This window comes from Stegostoma tigrinum, chromosome 11 (assembly GCF_030684315.1).
Source record: "Stegostoma tigrinum isolate sSteTig4 chromosome 11, sSteTig4.hap1, whole genome shotgun sequence".
Classification (NCBI taxonomy): domain Eukaryota; kingdom Metazoa; phylum Chordata; class Chondrichthyes; order Orectolobiformes; family Stegostomatidae; genus Stegostoma; species Stegostoma tigrinum.
In genome coordinates, this window is record NC_081364.1 from 85,757,128 (window position 1) to 85,776,595 (window position 19,468).

At 45.0% G+C, this 19,468-nt stretch overlaps 1 protein-coding gene across 1 annotated transcript in view; it reads right to left on the reverse strand.

Annotated features, from left to right (window-relative positions):
* LOC132210203 (uncharacterized) overlaps positions 1-17,381 on the reverse strand; it is a 77,355-nt gene extending 59,974 nt beyond the window's left edge. Inside the window, exon 1 of the mRNA XM_059649628.1 lies at positions 16,702-17,381. Within this exon, the coding sequence (XP_059505611.1) occupies positions 16,702-17,233 (532 nt within the window). The 5' untranslated portion in view covers positions 17,234-17,381. The remainder of the gene's footprint in view (positions 1-16,701) is intronic.
* Positions 17,382-19,468: the final 2,087 nt, after the last annotated feature.

The following is a 19,468-nucleotide window of genomic DNA, read 5'->3' on the forward strand; positions in this document are numbered from 1 at the left end:
GGGGATAGGTCAGTCGGGAAGGAGGGACTGGTCAAGCGGTCAGGATGAGGTTAGTAGGTATGAGATGGGGATGTGGTTTGAGGTGGGAGGAGGGGACAGGTGAGAGGAAGAACTGGTTAGGGAGGCGGGGACGAGCTGGGCTGGTTTTGGGATGCAGTGGGGAAGGGGAGATTTTGAAGCTTGTGAAATCCACATTGATACCATTGGGCTGCAGTGTTTCCATGCGGAATATGAGTTGCTGTTCCTGCAACCTTCAGGTGGCATCGTTGTGGCACTGCAAGAGGCCCAGGATGGACATGTCATTTGCAGAATGGGAGGTGGAGTTGTTGAGTGTGAACCGAGCATGGGTGATCTGCAAAGTTGTCCCCAAGCCTCTGCTTGGTTTCTCCGATGTAGCGGAGCCATTAACGGGAACAGCGGATGCAGTATACCACGTTAGCAGATGTACGGCTTGGGATCGAGGTGAGCAGGAAGGTGTAGGGGCAGGTGGAGCACTTTCTGCGGTTGCAGGGAAAAGTGCCGGGTGTGGTGGAGCTGGAGGAGAGTGTGGAGCGGATAAGAGAGTCACGGAGAGAGCAGTCTATCCGGAAAGCAGATAAGGGTGGGGACGGGGTGTGAGGGATGAGTTGTGCAAAATGTGGGAGACACGGTCGAGGGAGTTCTCGACCACTGAGTCGGGGAGGTTGCGGTCCTTGAAAAACGAGGACATCTGAGATGTACAGGGGTTGGAATTCCTCATTCTCAGAGCAGATGTGGCAGAATTGGGAATAGGGGATGGCATTTTTGCAGGAAGGTGGGTGGGAGGAGGTGTATTCCAGATAGCTGTGGGAGTCAGTGAGCTTGAAATGGATATTGGTTTCTCGGTGGTTGCCGGCGATGGAGACAGAGAGGCCCAGGAAGGAGGGAGTGGCATTAGAGATGGTCCAGGTGAACCTAAGGGTGTGGTGGAAGGTGTCAGTGAAGAGGATGAACTGTTTGAGCTCCTCGTGGATGCATGAGGTGGCATCGATGTAGTCATCACTGTAATGGAGGAAGAGGTGGAGTTTAGGGCCCGTGTAAGTATGGAAGAGGGATTGTTCCACATAACCTACAAAGAGGCAGGCACAGCTTGGGTCCATGCAGGTACAGTTTTGGTCCTTGCAGGTACCCATGGCCACGCCCCTTGTGTGTAGGTAGTGGAAGGAATTGAACGAGAAGTTGAGGGTGAGGACGGTTTCAGCAAGGCGGATGAGGGTGTCAGCGGAGGGGAACTGGTTGGGACTGCGGAATAGGAAGAAGCCGATGGCCTTTCGGCCATCTGTATGGGGAGTGCGGGTGTATAGGGACTGGACGTCCATGGCAACAATGAGGTGTTGGGGACTGGGGAATTGTAAGTTTTGTAGGACATGGAGAGTGTGGGTGATGTCACAGACATAGGTAGGGAGTTCCTGGGCTAAGGGTGATAAAATGAATTCCAGGTAGGTGGAGATACGTTCGGTGGGGCAGGAGCAGGCAGAGATAATGGGTCAACCAGGGCAGGCAGGTTTGTGGATTTTGGGAAGGAGATAGAAGCAGCCCTTGCAGGGTTGGGGAATGATGAGGTTGGAGGCTGTGTGTGGGAGGTCACCTGAGGTGATGAGGTTGTGGATGGTTTGGGACATGATTGTTTGGTGGTCGGGTGTGGGGTCATGATTAAGGGGACAGTAGGAGGTGGTGTTGGAGAGTTGGCGTGTAACCTCAGCGATGTAGAGGTCAGTGCGCCATACTACAACTGCGCCTCCCTTGTCCATGCGTTTTATGGTGAGTTTGGGATTGGAGTGGAGGGCTGCACGTTCTGCAGGGAAGAGGTTGGAGTGAGTGTGAGGGATGGAGAGGTTGAGGCGTTTGATGTCACGATGGCAGTTGGCGATGAAGAGATCAAGGGAGGGTAGAGGACCTTCGGATGGTGCCCAGGAGGAGGGGGTGCATAGGAGCTGAATGAAGACATCAGTAGAGGGAGGGTTAGGCTCACGGTTAGAGAAGTAAGCATGGAGGCAGAGGCGGCAGAAAAACTACTCAACATCCAAGCGTGACCGGTACTGATTGATGTGTGGGTGGAGGGGGACAAAGGTGAGCTCCTTACTGAGGACTGACCGTTTGTCCTCAGTAAGGGGGAGGTCTGTGGGGATGGTGAAGACTCGACAGGGCTCAGTGTTTCTGTCTCCTCTGGAGCTGCTGGCTGTGGAGGCTGTGGGCGGAGTGACATCGCAGATGGTTGTGGGTGGAGTTGCGTCGGCTGTGGGCAGAGTTGCATTGGCATGGGCGGAGTTGCATCGGTGGTGGGTGGAGCGCCATTTGCGTTGGTGGTGGGCGGAGCGGCGTAGGAGGAGGCAGCAGTGGTGACGGTCGGAGTGTTGGACTCGGAAGTGGCGGCGGTGGCATTCGCTGTCCCGGAAACGGTGTATCCTGCAGCGGAGGATGTGACGTCATCCCTGGTTGCTACAAGAGTGGCCACATGGCCAATGTTGGCGGGCACATTGTGGGGCAGTTCTTAGGTAGGGTTGGGGTTTTGGGAGGTGGAGGAAGCCCGTTTTGGGTTGTAGGCACCAGGAGGTTTACTGTACTTACGGTTTTTTGTGCCACTAAAGCTGAGTAGAATTGTGAGTTCAGGTTCTGGATGCCACAAAGAATAAAAAACAGGAGAGGTCCTTTGCATGTCTGAGAGAGGGAGGCTGTGAGCTGGGGTAGGCTGGATTGCAGTGCCTGGAGTTGTCGTCACATTCCTGCGAGTGTGTGTTTCAGGAGTCGCAGGGAAAGATGCTTCTGAAGTGTCTTCATGTTCTGGATGTAGACATTGTCACGCTTGGGGACAAATTGGGAAGGCTTGAATGTGGACTGTAGTCCCATGGGGATGATCTACTTCCGTAGGCTGGTACTAAGGAAGGTAATGTGGCTTTAGTACCTGATTTGCTGCAGGACATGGTCAAGCAGTCTCAAGGCCGAAGAGGGCAGTTTCTGGACACATTTTCAGGGTAATTGTGAGACTGCATTAGGCTGTGTGCATGATGAAATCAGAAGCCATCCAGAGATGATTGACTGAAGTGATTCCTGTGAGAATTATTTATCTTCAGAGGAAATCATGACCAGACCGACCCTGGATTTATTGGACTTTAGGCAAATGACACATGACCTTGTTTAAACACAAAATATTCCGAGCAGTCTTTTCAAGTTGAATGCTGAAACAATATTTCCATTTGTCAAGAGATTACCACCAGTGGATGGACTGTAAACTGGAGAATATCTCAGGTAGACAATGGCGACTTATTTCTTTTACCCTTTCAAAGGATTGTGTGTTCATGGAAGTCTTTCCAGAGAGAGATGGAGGATAAATCATTGAATATTCTTAACGGAGAGTCAGACAGATTCTTGACTAAGAATAACACACCAATGTTATAAGGGGTGGAGAGGAACATTTATTTGAGGCCACATCATTCAAGAGCTCACCACATGGCTGGCATGGTTTGATTTTTCTAATCACTTACTCCTGATCCAAGTTTTCAAATGGCCACGAAGGCTCTGCCTTTCAGAACGATGGGTAGAACTTCCAAATACGATTTTTAAACGACACTATGAAAATACTCAGGAAAGTTTCATGGTTTTTCAGCAAGATCAGAGACATAGAACAAAGTTAAAATCTCAATAAAACGACTTTAGTAAACAGATTGGGCTGAATATATGTCTTTAATAGTACAGATTACTTTTACTTGTACTGTTGAGATGACTTTTGTTGGCAAGACCAGCATTTATTGCCTCTGTCTAATTTCCATTCAGAATGTGTTAGTGTCCCTGGGTTTCACCAACATATGTTTCATGGAGATGTTCGGGATTCTGAAGAAGTGTCAGTGAATGGACAATGATATAGATTCAAGCCAGGATGCTGTGTGGTCTTGGAGATTGTAATCCTCATCACTTGACGCTCACAATATATGGAAATTGTGATCAGAGATAATGGGAATTGCAGATGCTGGAGAATCCAAGATAACAAAGTGTGAAGCTGGATGAACACATCAGGCCAAACAGCATCTCAGGAGCACAAAAGCTGACATGGAAATTGTGAGACTGCTTTTTCTGTTTTCAAAAATTAAGGTCAGAGATCCATTCAGCATAAAAACAGGACCTTCAGCTCAACATGTCTATTGCAATCAAAAAAACAAAACTACATTAATCACACTTATCTTGAAGTCTACAGCCACTGAGTATGGCATTTTGAGTGCTCTTCCAGCTGCTTCAAAAAATGCTGCGTTATCTTTAATTATCTGTGATGTGAGCTGTGATTTGTCTTTTTCTTTCATATTATGCATGAACTGCATTTTGCAAATATATCCCACAATATCAATGACAGCAATTAGCTCTATAAATCAATATTTTTTTCTGGAAAATCAGACTTTCTTTTTAATTCGTTTGGGATTTTAGTGTAGCTGGACCGGCATTAATTGACCTTGAAAACTTCCAGCTAGAAGTTCACCAAATTGGAAATGTAGTGGACACTGAAAAAGGTTACAGGGTTGGAGGGGGCGGGAGCAAGAGCAAGGGAAGGGGAGCGATGGACATGGGGGAGGTTCAGAGAGCGTAGAGGGAGGGATGAGAAGCAAGTAAGTGAGGAACCGGGAGTGAGGGATGGGAAGCGAGGGATAGGGAGCGAGGGACAGGGAGACGGAGGGAGTGAGGGACGGGGAGGGAATGATCAACCAACGGGAGGGAGGGACCAAGGCTGGGGAGGGAGGGAGCGATGGACAGGGAGGGACAGAGAGACGGGCAAGGAGGAGGGAGCACAAGACAAGGTGAAGGAGGGAGGAACTGGGCAGTGGGATGTCGGATGGTGAGGTGGGAGGGAGGGAGTGTTGGGGAGGGAGGGAGCGAGCGAGGGAGTGAGGAACGGGGAGGGAGGGTGCGAGGGACTGGGGACCGGAGAGCGCACGGGATGGACCACAAGTCAATTCTCCAGACAATGGACCGAGGAATGGTAGGTAGTTTAATTTGAGTAAATCTGAGGTGTTGCATTTTGGAAATCAAATTAGGGCAGAACTTGTACTCTAAATGGTAAGGCCCTGGGGAGTATTGCTGAGCAATGAGTCCTGGTGTGCAGGCGCTTGGTTCCTTGAAAGTGGATTCAGAGATAGATAGGATAGTAAAGAAAGCATTTAACATAGAACATAGAATATTACAGTGTAGTATAGGCCGTTAGGCCCTCGATGTTGTGCCAAAATGTGAAACAATCTGAAGTCCATCTAAACTACACTATTCCATTATCATCCACATGTTTATCCAATGACCATTTAAATGCCCTTAAAGTTGGGAGCCTACTCCTGTTGCATTTGGTACAACTTGCCTTTATTGGCCAGTGCATTGCATGTAGTTGTTGGGAGGTCCTGTTGCGGCTGTACACTGGTTAGGCCACTTTTGGAATATTGCATGCAATTCTCGTCTCCCTGCTATCGGAAGGATTTTGTGAAACTTGAAAAGGTTCAGAAAAGATTTATAAGAATGTTGGACGGTTTGAGCTGCAGGGAGAAACTGAATAGGCTTTTGACTGGAGATTCGGAGGCTGAAGGGTGACCTTACTGAGATTTATAAAGTCAGGAGGAGAATAGATAGAGACTAAGGGCATGACAATTGGTCAGATTGCAATTATGCTCCTCTTAGGAAACTGCTCATAGCTGCTAAATTGTCCACATTGCCAGGTAGGTGTCAGAGCTGGAGCTGGAACGAAACAGCTTCCCCAGGGGCACAGCTTGTTGTGCAGCACAAGCCTTCAGTCCTATTTTAGGAATGGCATCAGGGCCAGTTATCTTTTTCATATCTGATTTTTGGACGGTGAGGTGAATCATCAACTCGATACTTCTGGCTGAAGATGGTGCGGACACTACATCTTTGAGGTTGCACTGATGTGCAGGGCTGTTCCATTAGTTAGAATGGGGATATTTCTGGAACCCTCTCCTCTCGGGAGCTGTTTAACTGACCATGCAGATGGCCAAAAAGCTCTCCACTTCATCCTCTCCCGAGGGCCGACCTGTTGCCCTCCACTGATACCCTTGTCCACCGAACCAAACTCGGCCTTACCCTTAACAACTTCTTCAACTCCTCACACATCCTACGGACGAAAGGGGTGGCCAGAGGGACCCGCATGGGCCCAAGATATACCTGTCTCTTTGTAGGTTCCGTGGAACAGTACCTCTTCCACAGCTACACTGCAAAATCCGATGCCTCTTCCTGCATTTCATCGATAACTGTATCAGTGCTGCCTTGTGCTCCCACAAGGAGACTGAACAGTTCATCCACTTTACTCACACCTTCCAACTCAAACTTAAGTTCACCTGAACCATCTCTGACCCCTCTCTCTCCTTCGTGGACCTCTCTGTCTCCATCTCTGTTAACCATCTGGAAACTAATATCTATTTAAAGCCCACCGATTCCCCCAGCTACTTCGACGACACCTCCTCTCACTTACCTTCCTGCAAGAATGTGACTCCCTATTCCCAATTCCTTCACCTCTGCCGCATTTGCCCCCAAGAAGAAGCATTCCACTGCCAGACATCCCAGATGTCCTCGTTTTTCAAGAGTAGTAATTTTCCCCCAACAGTAGTCAAAACACCCTCAACTGCATCTCTTGCGTTTCCCGCACCTTGGCCCTCACACTCCATCCCTGCAATAAAAACAAAGACAGAATTCCCATTGTCCTCACGTATCACCAGATCAACCTGCAGATTCAATGCATCATTCTCCACCATTTCCACCGGCTGCAATCTGACTCCACTACCAAGGATATATTAACCACCCCCACCCTTATCCTACTTTTGGAGGGATCAGTCTCTCCATGACTCACTTGTTCGCTCAACACTCTCTACCAGTCGCACCACACCCAGCACTTTTGCCTGAAAGCGCAGAAGGTGCTACACCTGCCCCTACACCTCCCACCTCACCCCCATCCCAGGCCCCAAGAAAACCTTCCACATTAAACTGATGCTCACCTTCACATCCACTAATGTGATATACTGTATCTGCTGTTCCTGATGTGGCCTCCTGGACATTGGAGAAACCAAGCGGAGGTTCAGAGACAGCTTTGTGGAGCATGTACGCTCGGTTCATGACAAACAACAACACCTCCCAGTTGCGAATCACATCAACTCCCTCTCCCACTCCTTGGACGACATGTCCATCCTGGGCCTCCTCCAGTGCCACAACGAAAACTGGAGGAACAGCACCCCGGGAATCCTACTACGCACTGGTATCAATGTGGACTGTGCAAGATTCAGAATCACCCCACCCCAACGTCATCCCAAAACCAGGCCTCCCACTCACCTCCTTGACCTGTCCTTTTTCCTCCCACTCACTCACCCCTCCCTCCTCACTGACCAACCCTCATCACATCTCCCTACCTATACTCACCTTTCCTGGCTTCATCCTAGCATCCTTGGCCTGTCCAAATTCTCTCCACCAGTCTGCTCCACTATCTACCTTCCATCCGCCGCCCCCCCCTATTTATTTCAGTATCCGCTTCCCCTCCCCCATTTCTGAAGAAGAATCCAGACCTGAAAGGTCAGCTTTCCTGCTCCTCCAATGCTGCCTGGCCTCCTGTGTTCCTACAGCTCCACACCTTGTTCTCTCAGAATCCAGCATCGGCAGCTCCTACTGCCCCCATCACCATTTATGACTGGCTCTAGCAGGATAGTTGGGTCTGTTGATCTTGCAACCATTTCACCCTCTCTGTAATGCATTAGTTCTGCTGTTTGGAATGCAAGCAGCCAGATCTGGCATTTATAATGGACTGGCATCAGTTTCAGGTACACATGGTTCTGACCCCGGCGTGTTTGCCTGCACTTGTCACTGAACCATTGACCAGCTTCATGGGAACCATAGACTGAGGGATTATCCGGGACAAAGAGTCACAGATTCTGGTGGAATACAATTCTGCTTCTGCTGCTGCTGCTGTGGTTTACATCACCACATAAATGCCCAGTTTTGAGCTGCAATAAGTGCAATGTAATGTCCCCCGGTTCAGACTGAGTTCCCATCGCCCTGGTACGCAGTGACCTACTCTGATTTCTGATGTGGTAACACTTCCATTTTAATATTCTCATTCATCTGAGGGTCTTTCCATGGTGTCACGCGTCCAATTTGTCACATTCCTCAAAACCCTTTAACATATTTGTGAGGGGTAGGTCATGCCTTACAAACCTTATCGAGTTTTTTGAGGATGTGACTAGTAAGGTTGATGAGGGTCGAGCTGTGGATGTGGTGTATATGGACTTCAGTAAGGCATTTGATAAGGTTCCCCATGGAAGGCTCATTCAGAAGGTCAGGAGGAATGGGATACAGGGGAACTTAGCTGCTTGGATACAGAATTGGCTGGCCAACAGAAGACAGCGAGTGGTAGTAGAAGGAAAATATTCTGCCTGGAAGTCAGTGGTGAGTGGGGTTCCACAGGGCTCTGTCCTTGGGCCTCTACTGTTTGTAATTTTTATTAATGACTTGGACGAGGGAATTGAAGGATGGGTCAGCAAGTTTGCCGACGACACAAAGGTCGGAGGTGTCGTTGACAGTGTAGAGGGCTGTTGTAGGCTGCAGCGGGACATTGACAGGATGCAGAGATGGGCTGAGAGGTGGCAGATGGAGTTCAACCTGGATAAATGCGAGGTGATGCATTTTGGAAGGTCGAATTTGAAAGCTGAGTACAGGATTAAGGATAGGATTCTTGGCAGCGTGGAGGAACAGAGGGATCTTGGTGTGCAGATACATAGATCCCTTAAAATGGCCACCCAAGTGGACAGGGTTGTTAAGAAAGCATATGGTGTTTTGGCTTTCATTAACAGGGGGATTGAGTTTAAGAGTCGTGAGATCTTGTTGCAGCTCTATAAAACTTTGGTTAGACCGCACTTGGAATACTGCGTCCAGTTCTGGGCGCCCTATTATAGGAAAGATGTGGATGCTTTGGAGAGGGTTCAGAGGAGGTTTACCAGGATGCTGCCTGGACTGGAGGGCTTATCTTATGAAGAGAGGTTGACTGAGCTCGGTCTCTTTTCATTGGAGAAAAGGAGGAGGAGAGGGGACCTAATTGAGGTATACAAGATAATGAGAGGCATAGATAGAGTCGATAGCCAGAGACTATTTCCCAGGGCAGAAATGGCTAGCACGAGGGGTCATAGTTTTAAGCTGGTTGGTGGAAAGTATAGAGGGGATGTCAGAGGCAGGTTCTTTACGCAGAGAGTTGTGAGAGCATGGAATGCGTTGCCAGCAGCAGTTGTGGAAGCAAGGTCATTGGGGTCATTTAAGAGACTGCTGGACATGCATATGGTCACAGAAATTTGAGGGTGCATCCATGAGGATCAATGGTCGGCACAACATTGTGGGCTGAAGGGCCTGTTCTGTGCTGTACTGTTCTATGTTCTATGTTCTATGTTCTATATTCACGTGAGCCTTTTCCCTTCCAGTATCTTCGGGTGGCAGGGTGGCTCAGTGGTTAGCACTGCTGCTTCACAGCACCCGGGATGTCGGTTTGAATCCACCCTCAGGCGACTGTCTGTGTGGAGTTTGCATGTTCTCCCCGTGTCTGTGCCGGTTTCCTCCAAGTGGTCTGGTTTCCACCCACAGAATAAAGATGTGCAGGCTAGGTGAATTGGCCATGCCAAATTGCCCATAGTGTTGAGGGATGTGTAGATTAGCTGGGCAATAGGGGGTTGGGTCTGGATAGGATGCTCTGAGGGTCAGTGTGGACTTGTTAGGCTGGAGGACTTGTTTCCACACTGTAGGAAGGTTTTTAAAGAGAATGTTTCTCTCCCTGACCATGATTAAGAGCTCTGCAGTGTCAGTGATGCCAGCGTTATGTCGTTTGGAACCAATGCATTTGTGCACTTTGCACTGCCACTCACCTCTTAGTGAATGGTGGTCCATGTTGGACAGGGTGTTTGAGTAACATTGACACATGTTTTTAGAATTTATTCGAAAACACAAATTGCTGAAGAAACTCAGCAGGTCTGGCAGTGTCCACAGAGTGAAATCAAAGTCAAGCTGTTGGATCCAGTGATGCCTTTTTAAAGCTCTCAGTTTCTCGAGCATTTTTTCTTCTTGTTTCAGATTTCCAACATGCACAGTTCTTTGTTTTGTTGAAAATTCAATGAGCGCTGATTAATTTCTGGAGAAACTCAGCAGGCCTGGATGCATCAGTGGAGACAGAGAAACAGAGCTAAGGTTTCAAGTCCAGCGATATCCTTCTTCAGAACTGAAAACTATTGGAAAATTATCTTTTGAATATCTTGAAAGAAGTGGAGGAGCGGTGACAGAAAACATAGGGTGTGGGGGTGCAGTGCAAAATACAAATGAGCTTTTAATTAATGAGATTTCAACAATCTTACCTATCTGCACACACACACAGATTAAACAGTATATAAAATCATTTCTCCTCCAATCCATTTCAAACTATCGTGTTTAGTTGACATTGTCACTCTCCATTCCTTCAGCCAAAGTTATTCAGTTTCTTTCTCTGCGTTTTGTTTTATTCCGTCTATGAAGAAGAAATTACCTACTGGGCGATATCACATTAGTCCTGTCCAGTCTGCACAGCCACTGTCCCCTCTTCCTTACTGTTCCTTAATCATTCACATAGATATTGTCTCTGACCCTTTACTCCCAATAAACTATTGGGAAATAAGAGGCACAGCCCATTCACACTCTCCTGCCTATTACACAGGAAGACAAGGAGTCTAATCAGCACATCGAGCTGTTAAACAGGTACCGGGGTCATCCAATCAGGTCCTGAAACCTTTTCCGTGGGACCAGGAGTCGGCCATTCCGACCCTCAAGCCACATAAACAGAAACAGAAGGATGTCATTGATGGTCCAACATGACAAACCAATGAAGCAGAGAATGCACAGACAGACTGCTCCATGTGGTTTCTCCTGGTGCCATTGCTAATGGTACACACATGTGACTTTAACGTCAGAACAAAAACAAAGTCACTGGAAAAACTCAGCATCTCTGGCAGCATCTGTGAAGGAGAAAACAGAGTTAATGTTTAGGGTCCGGTGACCATTCCTCAGAACGGTTACTTTAATGTCACTTGCTGATGGTTAGGAGGGACAGTGGATGATAAGGGAATAGTGTAGGTTAGATGGGCTTCAGTTTGGTTTCACAGGTTGGTGCAACATCGAGGACTGAAGGCTCTGAACCGCACTGTAATGTTCTGTGAATGATATCAGATTGCATGGATCAGTTATAGCAGTAGCTGGAGGCAAAGAGGAATTTACATAAACGAGGGAATGTGATGAATATCTGTAGCTCAGGTTGAGGTTCTGGATGTGAGTTTGCTCGCTGAGCTGGAAGGTTAGTTTTTCAGATATTTTGTCACCATTCTAGGTAACATCATCAGTGAGCCTCCGACGAAGCGCTGGTGTTATGTCCCGCTTTCTATTTATGAATATCTGTTCCAGGGGTAGAAAAACTGCAGATACAGTGAGGTTGATGGGTTACTTGTAGGAAATGTAGGATGGGTAGACAGGCAATGCAGGAATCTCCTGTAGCCATCTCCATCTCAAACGATTATGCTGTTTTGGGGAATTCGGGCGTGACAGACTCTCGGAGGAATATAGCACTCAGAGCCAAGTTTCTGGTAGCCATACTGTCTCTACTGTAATGAGGGTTACATCAGGTTCCAAGTGATTGATTTCAGGGAACTGTCAAGGCAGAAACACAGGCAGACGTTTCTGCAGCCAACTGCAAGACAGCAGGATAGTGTGTTGCCTACAGTGTGAGGGTTAAGGATGTCTTGGACAGGGTATATAATATTCTCAATGGCTCGACAGACAAACAGGAGATTGTTGTACACTTTGGAACTAACAACATAGGACGAGAAAATGGATGAGATTTTGAGGGTAGAACATGGGAAATTAGGGAAGGATGTATGAAAGTTGGTTGGTGAGTACAGTAATAACTGGATTACTTCTGGTGCCACGAACTAGTGAGGTTTGGAATAGAGAAGATTGAGCAGATGGACTCGGGGCTGAGGAGTTGATATGGGGGAAAGGATACACATTTCTGGATATTTGGAATCTCTTCCGGGTTGAAGTGAACTTTACAAGGAGGATGGATTGTAGTTGAATGGGAAGTGGCCTAATATTCTAGCAGTGAGAATTGTTATAGCCATCCAGGAGGATTTAAACTGGCAAGATGATGAGGGTGGGATGCAGGGTTGGTGCAGATGGATATGCTGGAGGGATCAAGCGACATTGTGAGAAAAGGGAGCAGTCCGAGTCTGGTGCAGGAGTTTTTTTTAAAAAAAGCAAGTCAAATAGGCAAGGCAGGCTGGAGCAAAGCAGAGAATGAGGTTGGTCTGATAAGTTAAAGTGCATTTATATCAATGCACGTGGTCTGACAGTATTGCAGGTTAACTCAGGGCAAGGTTAGTGACATGAGACTGGGATAACATAGCTATCAGAAATGTGGCTCCTGGATGGACAGTCATGGCAGCTTAATGTTCAAACGGATAGCTGCTATCAGACAGGTAGAAAAGGTTGCAAAGGAGGTGGGGAAGAAGGGCGATGGCATTTTTGATTTGGGATAACATTCTGGCTGTACTTAGGGAGGATATTCCTATGAGTGTGATCAATGAAGTTATTTGGGTGCAATTGAGAAATAAGAAAGTGTTGACCACATTGTTGGAATTGTACTCCCCACCACAAAAATAAACAGTCAGTGGTTCAATTGAGAAGCAAATTTGTAAGGATATGACAGTTGTCTGTAAAAATAATAAGGTGGCCACGGTAGGAGATTTTAACTTTCCAAAAATAGACTGAGCCTGCCATAGTGTGAAAGAATTGGATAGAAAGAGGGTTTTTTGTGTATGTTCATGAAATTTTTTTTGTTCAGCATATGGAGGTACTTCCAAGAGAAGGTTAAAGAAAGAATTAGACGTACTCTTGGAGAATAAGGCAGGGAAAGTAACTGAGTTGTCAGTGGGGTAGCACTCTGGGGCAAAAAAAATCCATAATTTTATTCATTTTAAAATAAGTATGAAAAATAATTGACCTGATCTAAATGCTAAAGTTCTAAACTTCAGCAAGGTCATTTTGAACGATATTAGCCGTGAACTTTCAAAAGTTGGTCTGAGTGATATTCGCAAGTAAAGGGATGGCTTGCAATGGGAAATCGTCACAAATTTATAACGAAATTCCAGAGACAGTACACTTGGTTAGGATGAAAGGCAAGGCTGATAGGTGCAGGGAATGCTGGATGACTCGAGAAATTGAGGTTCGGATCAAGAAAAAGAAGGAGGCATGTATCAGGTATTGACAGCGGGGATTGCATGAATCCCTACAGGAGGCAAAGGACAGTTGGAGTATACTTAAGAAGGGAATCATGAGGGCAAAAAGTGGTCATGAGAGAGTTTCAGTAAATAGGGTTAAGGAGAAGTCAAAGGATTTATGCAAATACATTTTGGAGAAAAGAGTATATAAGGAGAGAATGGGGCCCCTTAAAAATCAGCAAGGTTGCCTCTGTGTGGAACCGCAGGAGATGAGTGAGTTACTAAAATGAACAATTTGTATCTGTGCTTTCTGTTCAAAGCATATGAACCTGAGGGAACTCGGGAATAAACAGTAAGAAGTGTCCACGTTACGGAGGTAGTGGTGCTTGACCCTTAAAATGCATAAAGATGAATAAATCATGAGGATCTGATCAAGTATATCCTCGGCATTTATGGGAACCTAAGGAACTGACTTATGGGCCCCTTGCTGAGATATTTGTATCATCGATAGCCACTGATGAGGTGATGGAAGGCTGAAAGTTGGCTGACAAGGTCCTACTATTTAAGAAAGGTGATCAGGGAAAGCTAGGGAACTGCAGACTGGTGAGGATGACATCAGTGATGGGCACATTGTTGGAGGGGATTTTCAGGACAGGATTTACATGTATTTGGAAAGGGAAGGGCTGATTGAGGACAGTCAACATGGCTTTGCGCCTGGGAAATTGTGTCTCAATAACTTGATTAAATTTGAAGAAATGACGAGAAGGGTTGCTGGAGGCAGAGTGTTAGATGTTGTCTATATCAGTTTCAGTCAAACATTCAACAAGGTTCCACATGGTGGACTGGTTAGCAATGTCACATCACATGGAATACAGGGAGAATGAACAATTTGAATAAAAATTGGCTCAAAAGAAGAAGACAAAGCACAGTGACAGAGTGCTTTTCAAAATGCAAACCTGTGACCAATGGTGTGCTACAAGGACCAGTGCTGGGCCATTGTTTTTGTCATTCTCGAATGATTTCACTTTTAAAACAGGACGTATAGTTGGTAAGTTTGCAGATGACACTAAAATTGGTGATGTAATGAACAATGAAGCAAGTTATCTCAGAGTAAAATTTGATTTGAATTTCCCACAGTTCCTCATTTTCACTATTCACCGTGTTCCCTGCTATTTCTGCAAGTGTTTCTGTTCCTCCCTTCATGGAAACAGAACATCACATTCACTACACCAGGCAGGGCTGGCATTTGTCATGTCGTGAATATATTGGAGGTCGGCACTCTGGCACATGATGGATAAGTCACCCACTGCTGCAAAGAAATTTCTAGAATGAGATAACAATGTGAAGAGCTGGATGAAGTGCCCAGACCCGAAACATCAGCTTCCCTGCTTCTCTGATGCTGCCTGGCCAACTGTGTTCATCCAGCTCTATACCTAATCTCATATTCCAGCATCGGCAGTTCCTACTATCTCTGAGTAAGTTCTAGAATGAAACCAGTTCCCTTGATGCCCTTTGTCAGTACTGCCCTCTCCCTGATGCATACATCGTGTACTCTCTCAGTGTTGGAAATGCCTTCCTCTCCTGAGTTTATTTTCCTGGCTGATAAACGTCATATCTCTACACAGTCGCAGTGGCCTGAAATATTAATGAGTCTGCTCTTAATAGAAGCTGTTGATAATATAATTGCACAATTTTCTGTACCACAGTCGTGATAGCAGCAACACCACTATTGCTGCTGGAGGTGACTGGGGATGTTGGGGATGAGATGACCTTGTGGTATTCTTTCTAGTCTATTAATCCAAGGATCCAGGTAATGACCCACACCCTGATTCAAATCCCACCACAGCAAATTGTGGAATTTGAATTCAATGAACTACATGGAATGATGAAACTATTAAGCCATCATTGATCATTGGGAAAAACCCACCTGGCCTTCAAGGGAGGAAATCTGCCACCCTCAACTGGTCTGGCCTACATGTGACTCAAGACCAACAGCAATGTGGTTACCTCTCAACTGCCTTTTGGAATGGCCAAGCCAGCCACTCACTTGTATCAATCACCACAAAGTCTCAAAGAAATGACACAGGACAGACCTATTTACCAGCAATGTACAGCACGTGCTCTATAGTGATTCAAGAAAGCAGCTCACAGATATCTTTTCAAGGGCAACGAGGAAAGGGAAATAAATGCTGGCGCAGCCAGTCACACCCACATCCCATTAATGAATAAGTGAAAATGACCACACTTAGGGAAGACAGACTGAGGGGACATTAATTATTTCAGACAGGGACTTCGAAGTATATCTACATGGGCACGACATTCAGGAATATGGGAAAAGGTGAAAAATAAATGTAATTTATTTCACATTTTATTTCCATCCCACCTGATCATCAACAATCCCTTTCTTTGTTTCTTGTTTTCCTCTAGCTCTATCTTTCAGCATTTATTCAACTCATTCCTTCTCCCCTTCAAAACAAACATCCCTGTCAACAAAATAAATCACAATAGTTACCAACTGATTTCAGTTCTGATGTCTGTTCAGTGAACTTGAAATGCTAACTCTGTTTACATTTCATCAAAGCCTGTCAAACCTGTTCATTTCTGTCAGCACTTTGGTTCTTTTTGTTTCAGATCTCTGACATCTTTCTTTCTTTGATTTCAACGTTTTTTTTTCATGGGATGTCAGAATCACTGGCAAGAGCAGCGTATGTTAACCATCGTTAATTACCTTTAACTGTGACCATTCCACAAGGCAGTTTGGAGCCAAACACATTGTTGTGGGTTTGAATTCAGACCAAAATTTCTTTATCAGAGGAGATCAGTGGAATGAGATCGGTTTTTTAGTCAAAATGCTGGTGATTTTATGGTTGTTATTACTGAAATTCACTTTCCTTACAATTCTTATCATTAGAATTTAAGTTCTACCACCAACTGTGGTGTGATTTGAAACAGTATCTTTAGAATAATAACCTGTGTCTCTGGAATTACCTGCTGAGTGACTTAACTGCTCTGACATGATGTTCTTATCGTTAATTACTTCAGAAACAAGAACAAAGGGTGTGATCAAATTATTTATAACTTAGAAGACTGGTCAGAAAAGAGCTGGAACTATAAAGTCTGAATTTTACCACGTCATAGATAATGGTTTATTCAGTAACAGTACAGAGGCAGAGGGGGAGAGTGGGGGTTTTATGGAGCTGGTGTTGGACAGGTTTGGCGATGGAGACAATAGCGAAACATAAATCAATAAAGGCCTTCAATGATGCGAACAATTCTTGTTCTCAGATGCTTGTGAAGGATGAGTCTGAAATTCATGGACAATGAAGTGAGGTTTTAATTAAACTGAAGATAATAGATTCCATCTTTTCCAAATGTAGGCAACAGAAACAACAATAAAGTTGAATATACTTTATGGAAGTAATGACTGGACAGAGATAGAGAGACTTACCAGGAACACCAATAATAGCAAGAATGGGATAGTAACCAGCCTGAATAACCCACAGTAGACCTAGTATCCGATATGGTAATGTTGTCCTATAGTTGGTAAGAAAGTAAAGACCCGAGGATAAACTCCTGTCCATTGTTGTAACATCCCAGTCTATTGTTGTCAGATCCTGATCCATTGTTGTAACATTCCAGTCTATTGTTCTCAGATTCTGATCCATTGTTGTAACATTCCAGTCTATTGTTCTCAGATTCTGATCCATTGTTCTAACATCCCAGTCTATTTTTCTCAGATTCTGATCCATTGTTGTCACATTCCAGTCTATTGTTCTCATATTCTGATCCATTGTTGTAACATTCCAGTCTATTGTTCTCAGATTCTGATCCATTGTTGTAACATTCCAGTCCATTGTTCTCAGATTCTGATCCATTGTTCTAACATCCCAGTCTATTTTTCTCAGATTCTGATCCAAGGTTGTAACATTCCCGTCTATTGTTCTCAGATTCTGATCCATTGTTGTAACATTCCAGTCCATTGTTCTCAGATTCTGATCTGTCCGCCCCCTCTCTCTGCAGCTGCTGATCCCTGTTAGTGCTGTCGCTGATGTCTCACTTATACTATGGGATAACACACTGAATGGAGCCCCTGAGTAATAGGAGAGGGAAAGCCTCCTGTGACACAGTTCGAATCCATGGAGACTGACATCAATCACAGTCACCGAACAAACAGTTCTAGTTAACCCCTTTCAATACACCTTCAGTGAGCCTTCAGTTCACAATTAAAACTGGACTGGATTGCATGTTAATATCGTTGGCGATAGGTCTTATATACCATGAGCAATTGCTCTAACGACGTCTGTCGTGAGGGAGAATGATGGATGTTTTCATTTTTTAGGCTAAATGGCTCTGCCCTGTTGTCCATGTGCAATGCTGTAACCACCTGCACCAACACCCTCCCCCTCCAAAAAAAAAACACAATCAAAATGTTATTACTGTGCTGATTACTCTGACACAGCCAACAACAACAAAAAAAATTGCTGGGCATAGTCAGGCTGATCTTGCAGAGTAAGTGTGGTTTTCTCGCTGCTGTAGTAAAACAACAATGTATCTTCAACATGCAAAGTTCTTCATTGCAAGTTATGTGCTTTAAAGCAGTAACACTTACATTTCTTGATTCAATTGACCAAAACTAAAATCAAATGCAGCGTGTACAATGATGTTGTTCATTAAAGAGCATGGACTAAATAGTCAGGGACAGAATGAATGTGACAATGGTTCAGAGACAGAGAGGAATGGGGGCAGTGGCTGTAGAGACTGGAGAGGAGGACAGTGATATCCCAATGTCACCAGTATTTAACTAGCACTTATTCTGACAGACAGAATGAAATGCAAAGCAGAGCAAGTCAATACATTATACTTGGGAGACGGAGTGCCAAACAACAATATGATCATAGTACGATAACTTTAAATGTGATGGAGGAAATTATGTATTATGTGTACACTTTTTAATCATGGGGTATGCCCAGGATATTCAAAATTAAGAGCAGATCAAGATTTCAAAATGTTAGGTGTATCGCGAGATGACATAATAATAATATTAGGAATATAGTTCATCCCCAGCCGGTACAGAGATGATGGGCTGAGTGACCACAGCTTTGCTGTAAATATTCTGAGATTTGTATGAAAAGTTTTCAGAGCCTGAGGGGAGATGCTTTCAGTGAAGGGCACGGATTGTGCCGTCATGAGTAATCTATTTCTCTTGTCTCATGAAGTGCAGCTGCCTCTAAAATTACTTTTAATCAAAATTGATATCCAGATATTCATGCATTTAGGATGATATTCGCAATTTTTTTGGAACTTAAAAGAAGAAACAGACACTGGGGCATGATGAGTGTAATCGGCACAATGACACTAACGGAAACAGAAATGGATGATACTGTCAAAATCTCACCAAGCTGGGCCCCTCCAGAAAAGCAAAATGCTGGAGATTATGGAAATTTGAAACAGAAACAGAAATTGGTGGAGAAACACCACAGATGAGGCAACATCTGGAGACAGGTTTTGAGTTAACATATCTAGTCTGTTATGAAACTGTTCTGAAAAAGTCATATTACAGATGCTGCTGGACTGGATAAGTTACATTCCAGAATTTCTTTTCTTTCTTTTGGACTGTCACAATTTGTCTGATCTGGACCAGAACAACAAAGCTGCCATTTGAGTTGGCCTTCAAGTATTTGTCAATGATCATTAAAGGAGACATTGCAAAGTTTCTATATTAAAGATCCCTAATATTGATGCCATGTCGCATTGAGACAAATTGCCAAGAATGGTTTGACCTCAGTGGCACTGATATCGCATGATCAGTCCTCTGATTGAAAATGATGAGGATCCTTACCTCAATGTCATGCCATGCTTCTGATGTTGCTGGGCTTACACTCATTTGGCAAAGTCTTACCTTCCAAGACTTTAGACTCAACTTTGAAACCATAAAGTATCTTGATATTCTTAATAAGACACACTCATCCATGGATTTTAGCAGGCACGAGCAAAGGCTATGTTTATTTTTCATCACCAGTGGCTCTGGAGAACGTAACATGAAGCTGCCTTCCTGAAACGCTTCCAATCCAAGTGGTGCAGAAGTACACACAGAGCTGTTTATAAGTGGTTCCAAGATTGTGCAGGATTGTCTCCAATTTGCATTGATCACATTTTTGCTTTGGGTCCATGATGCCATAATGAGTGAAGTAGCATGGTCGGCATGGGAAGTTACT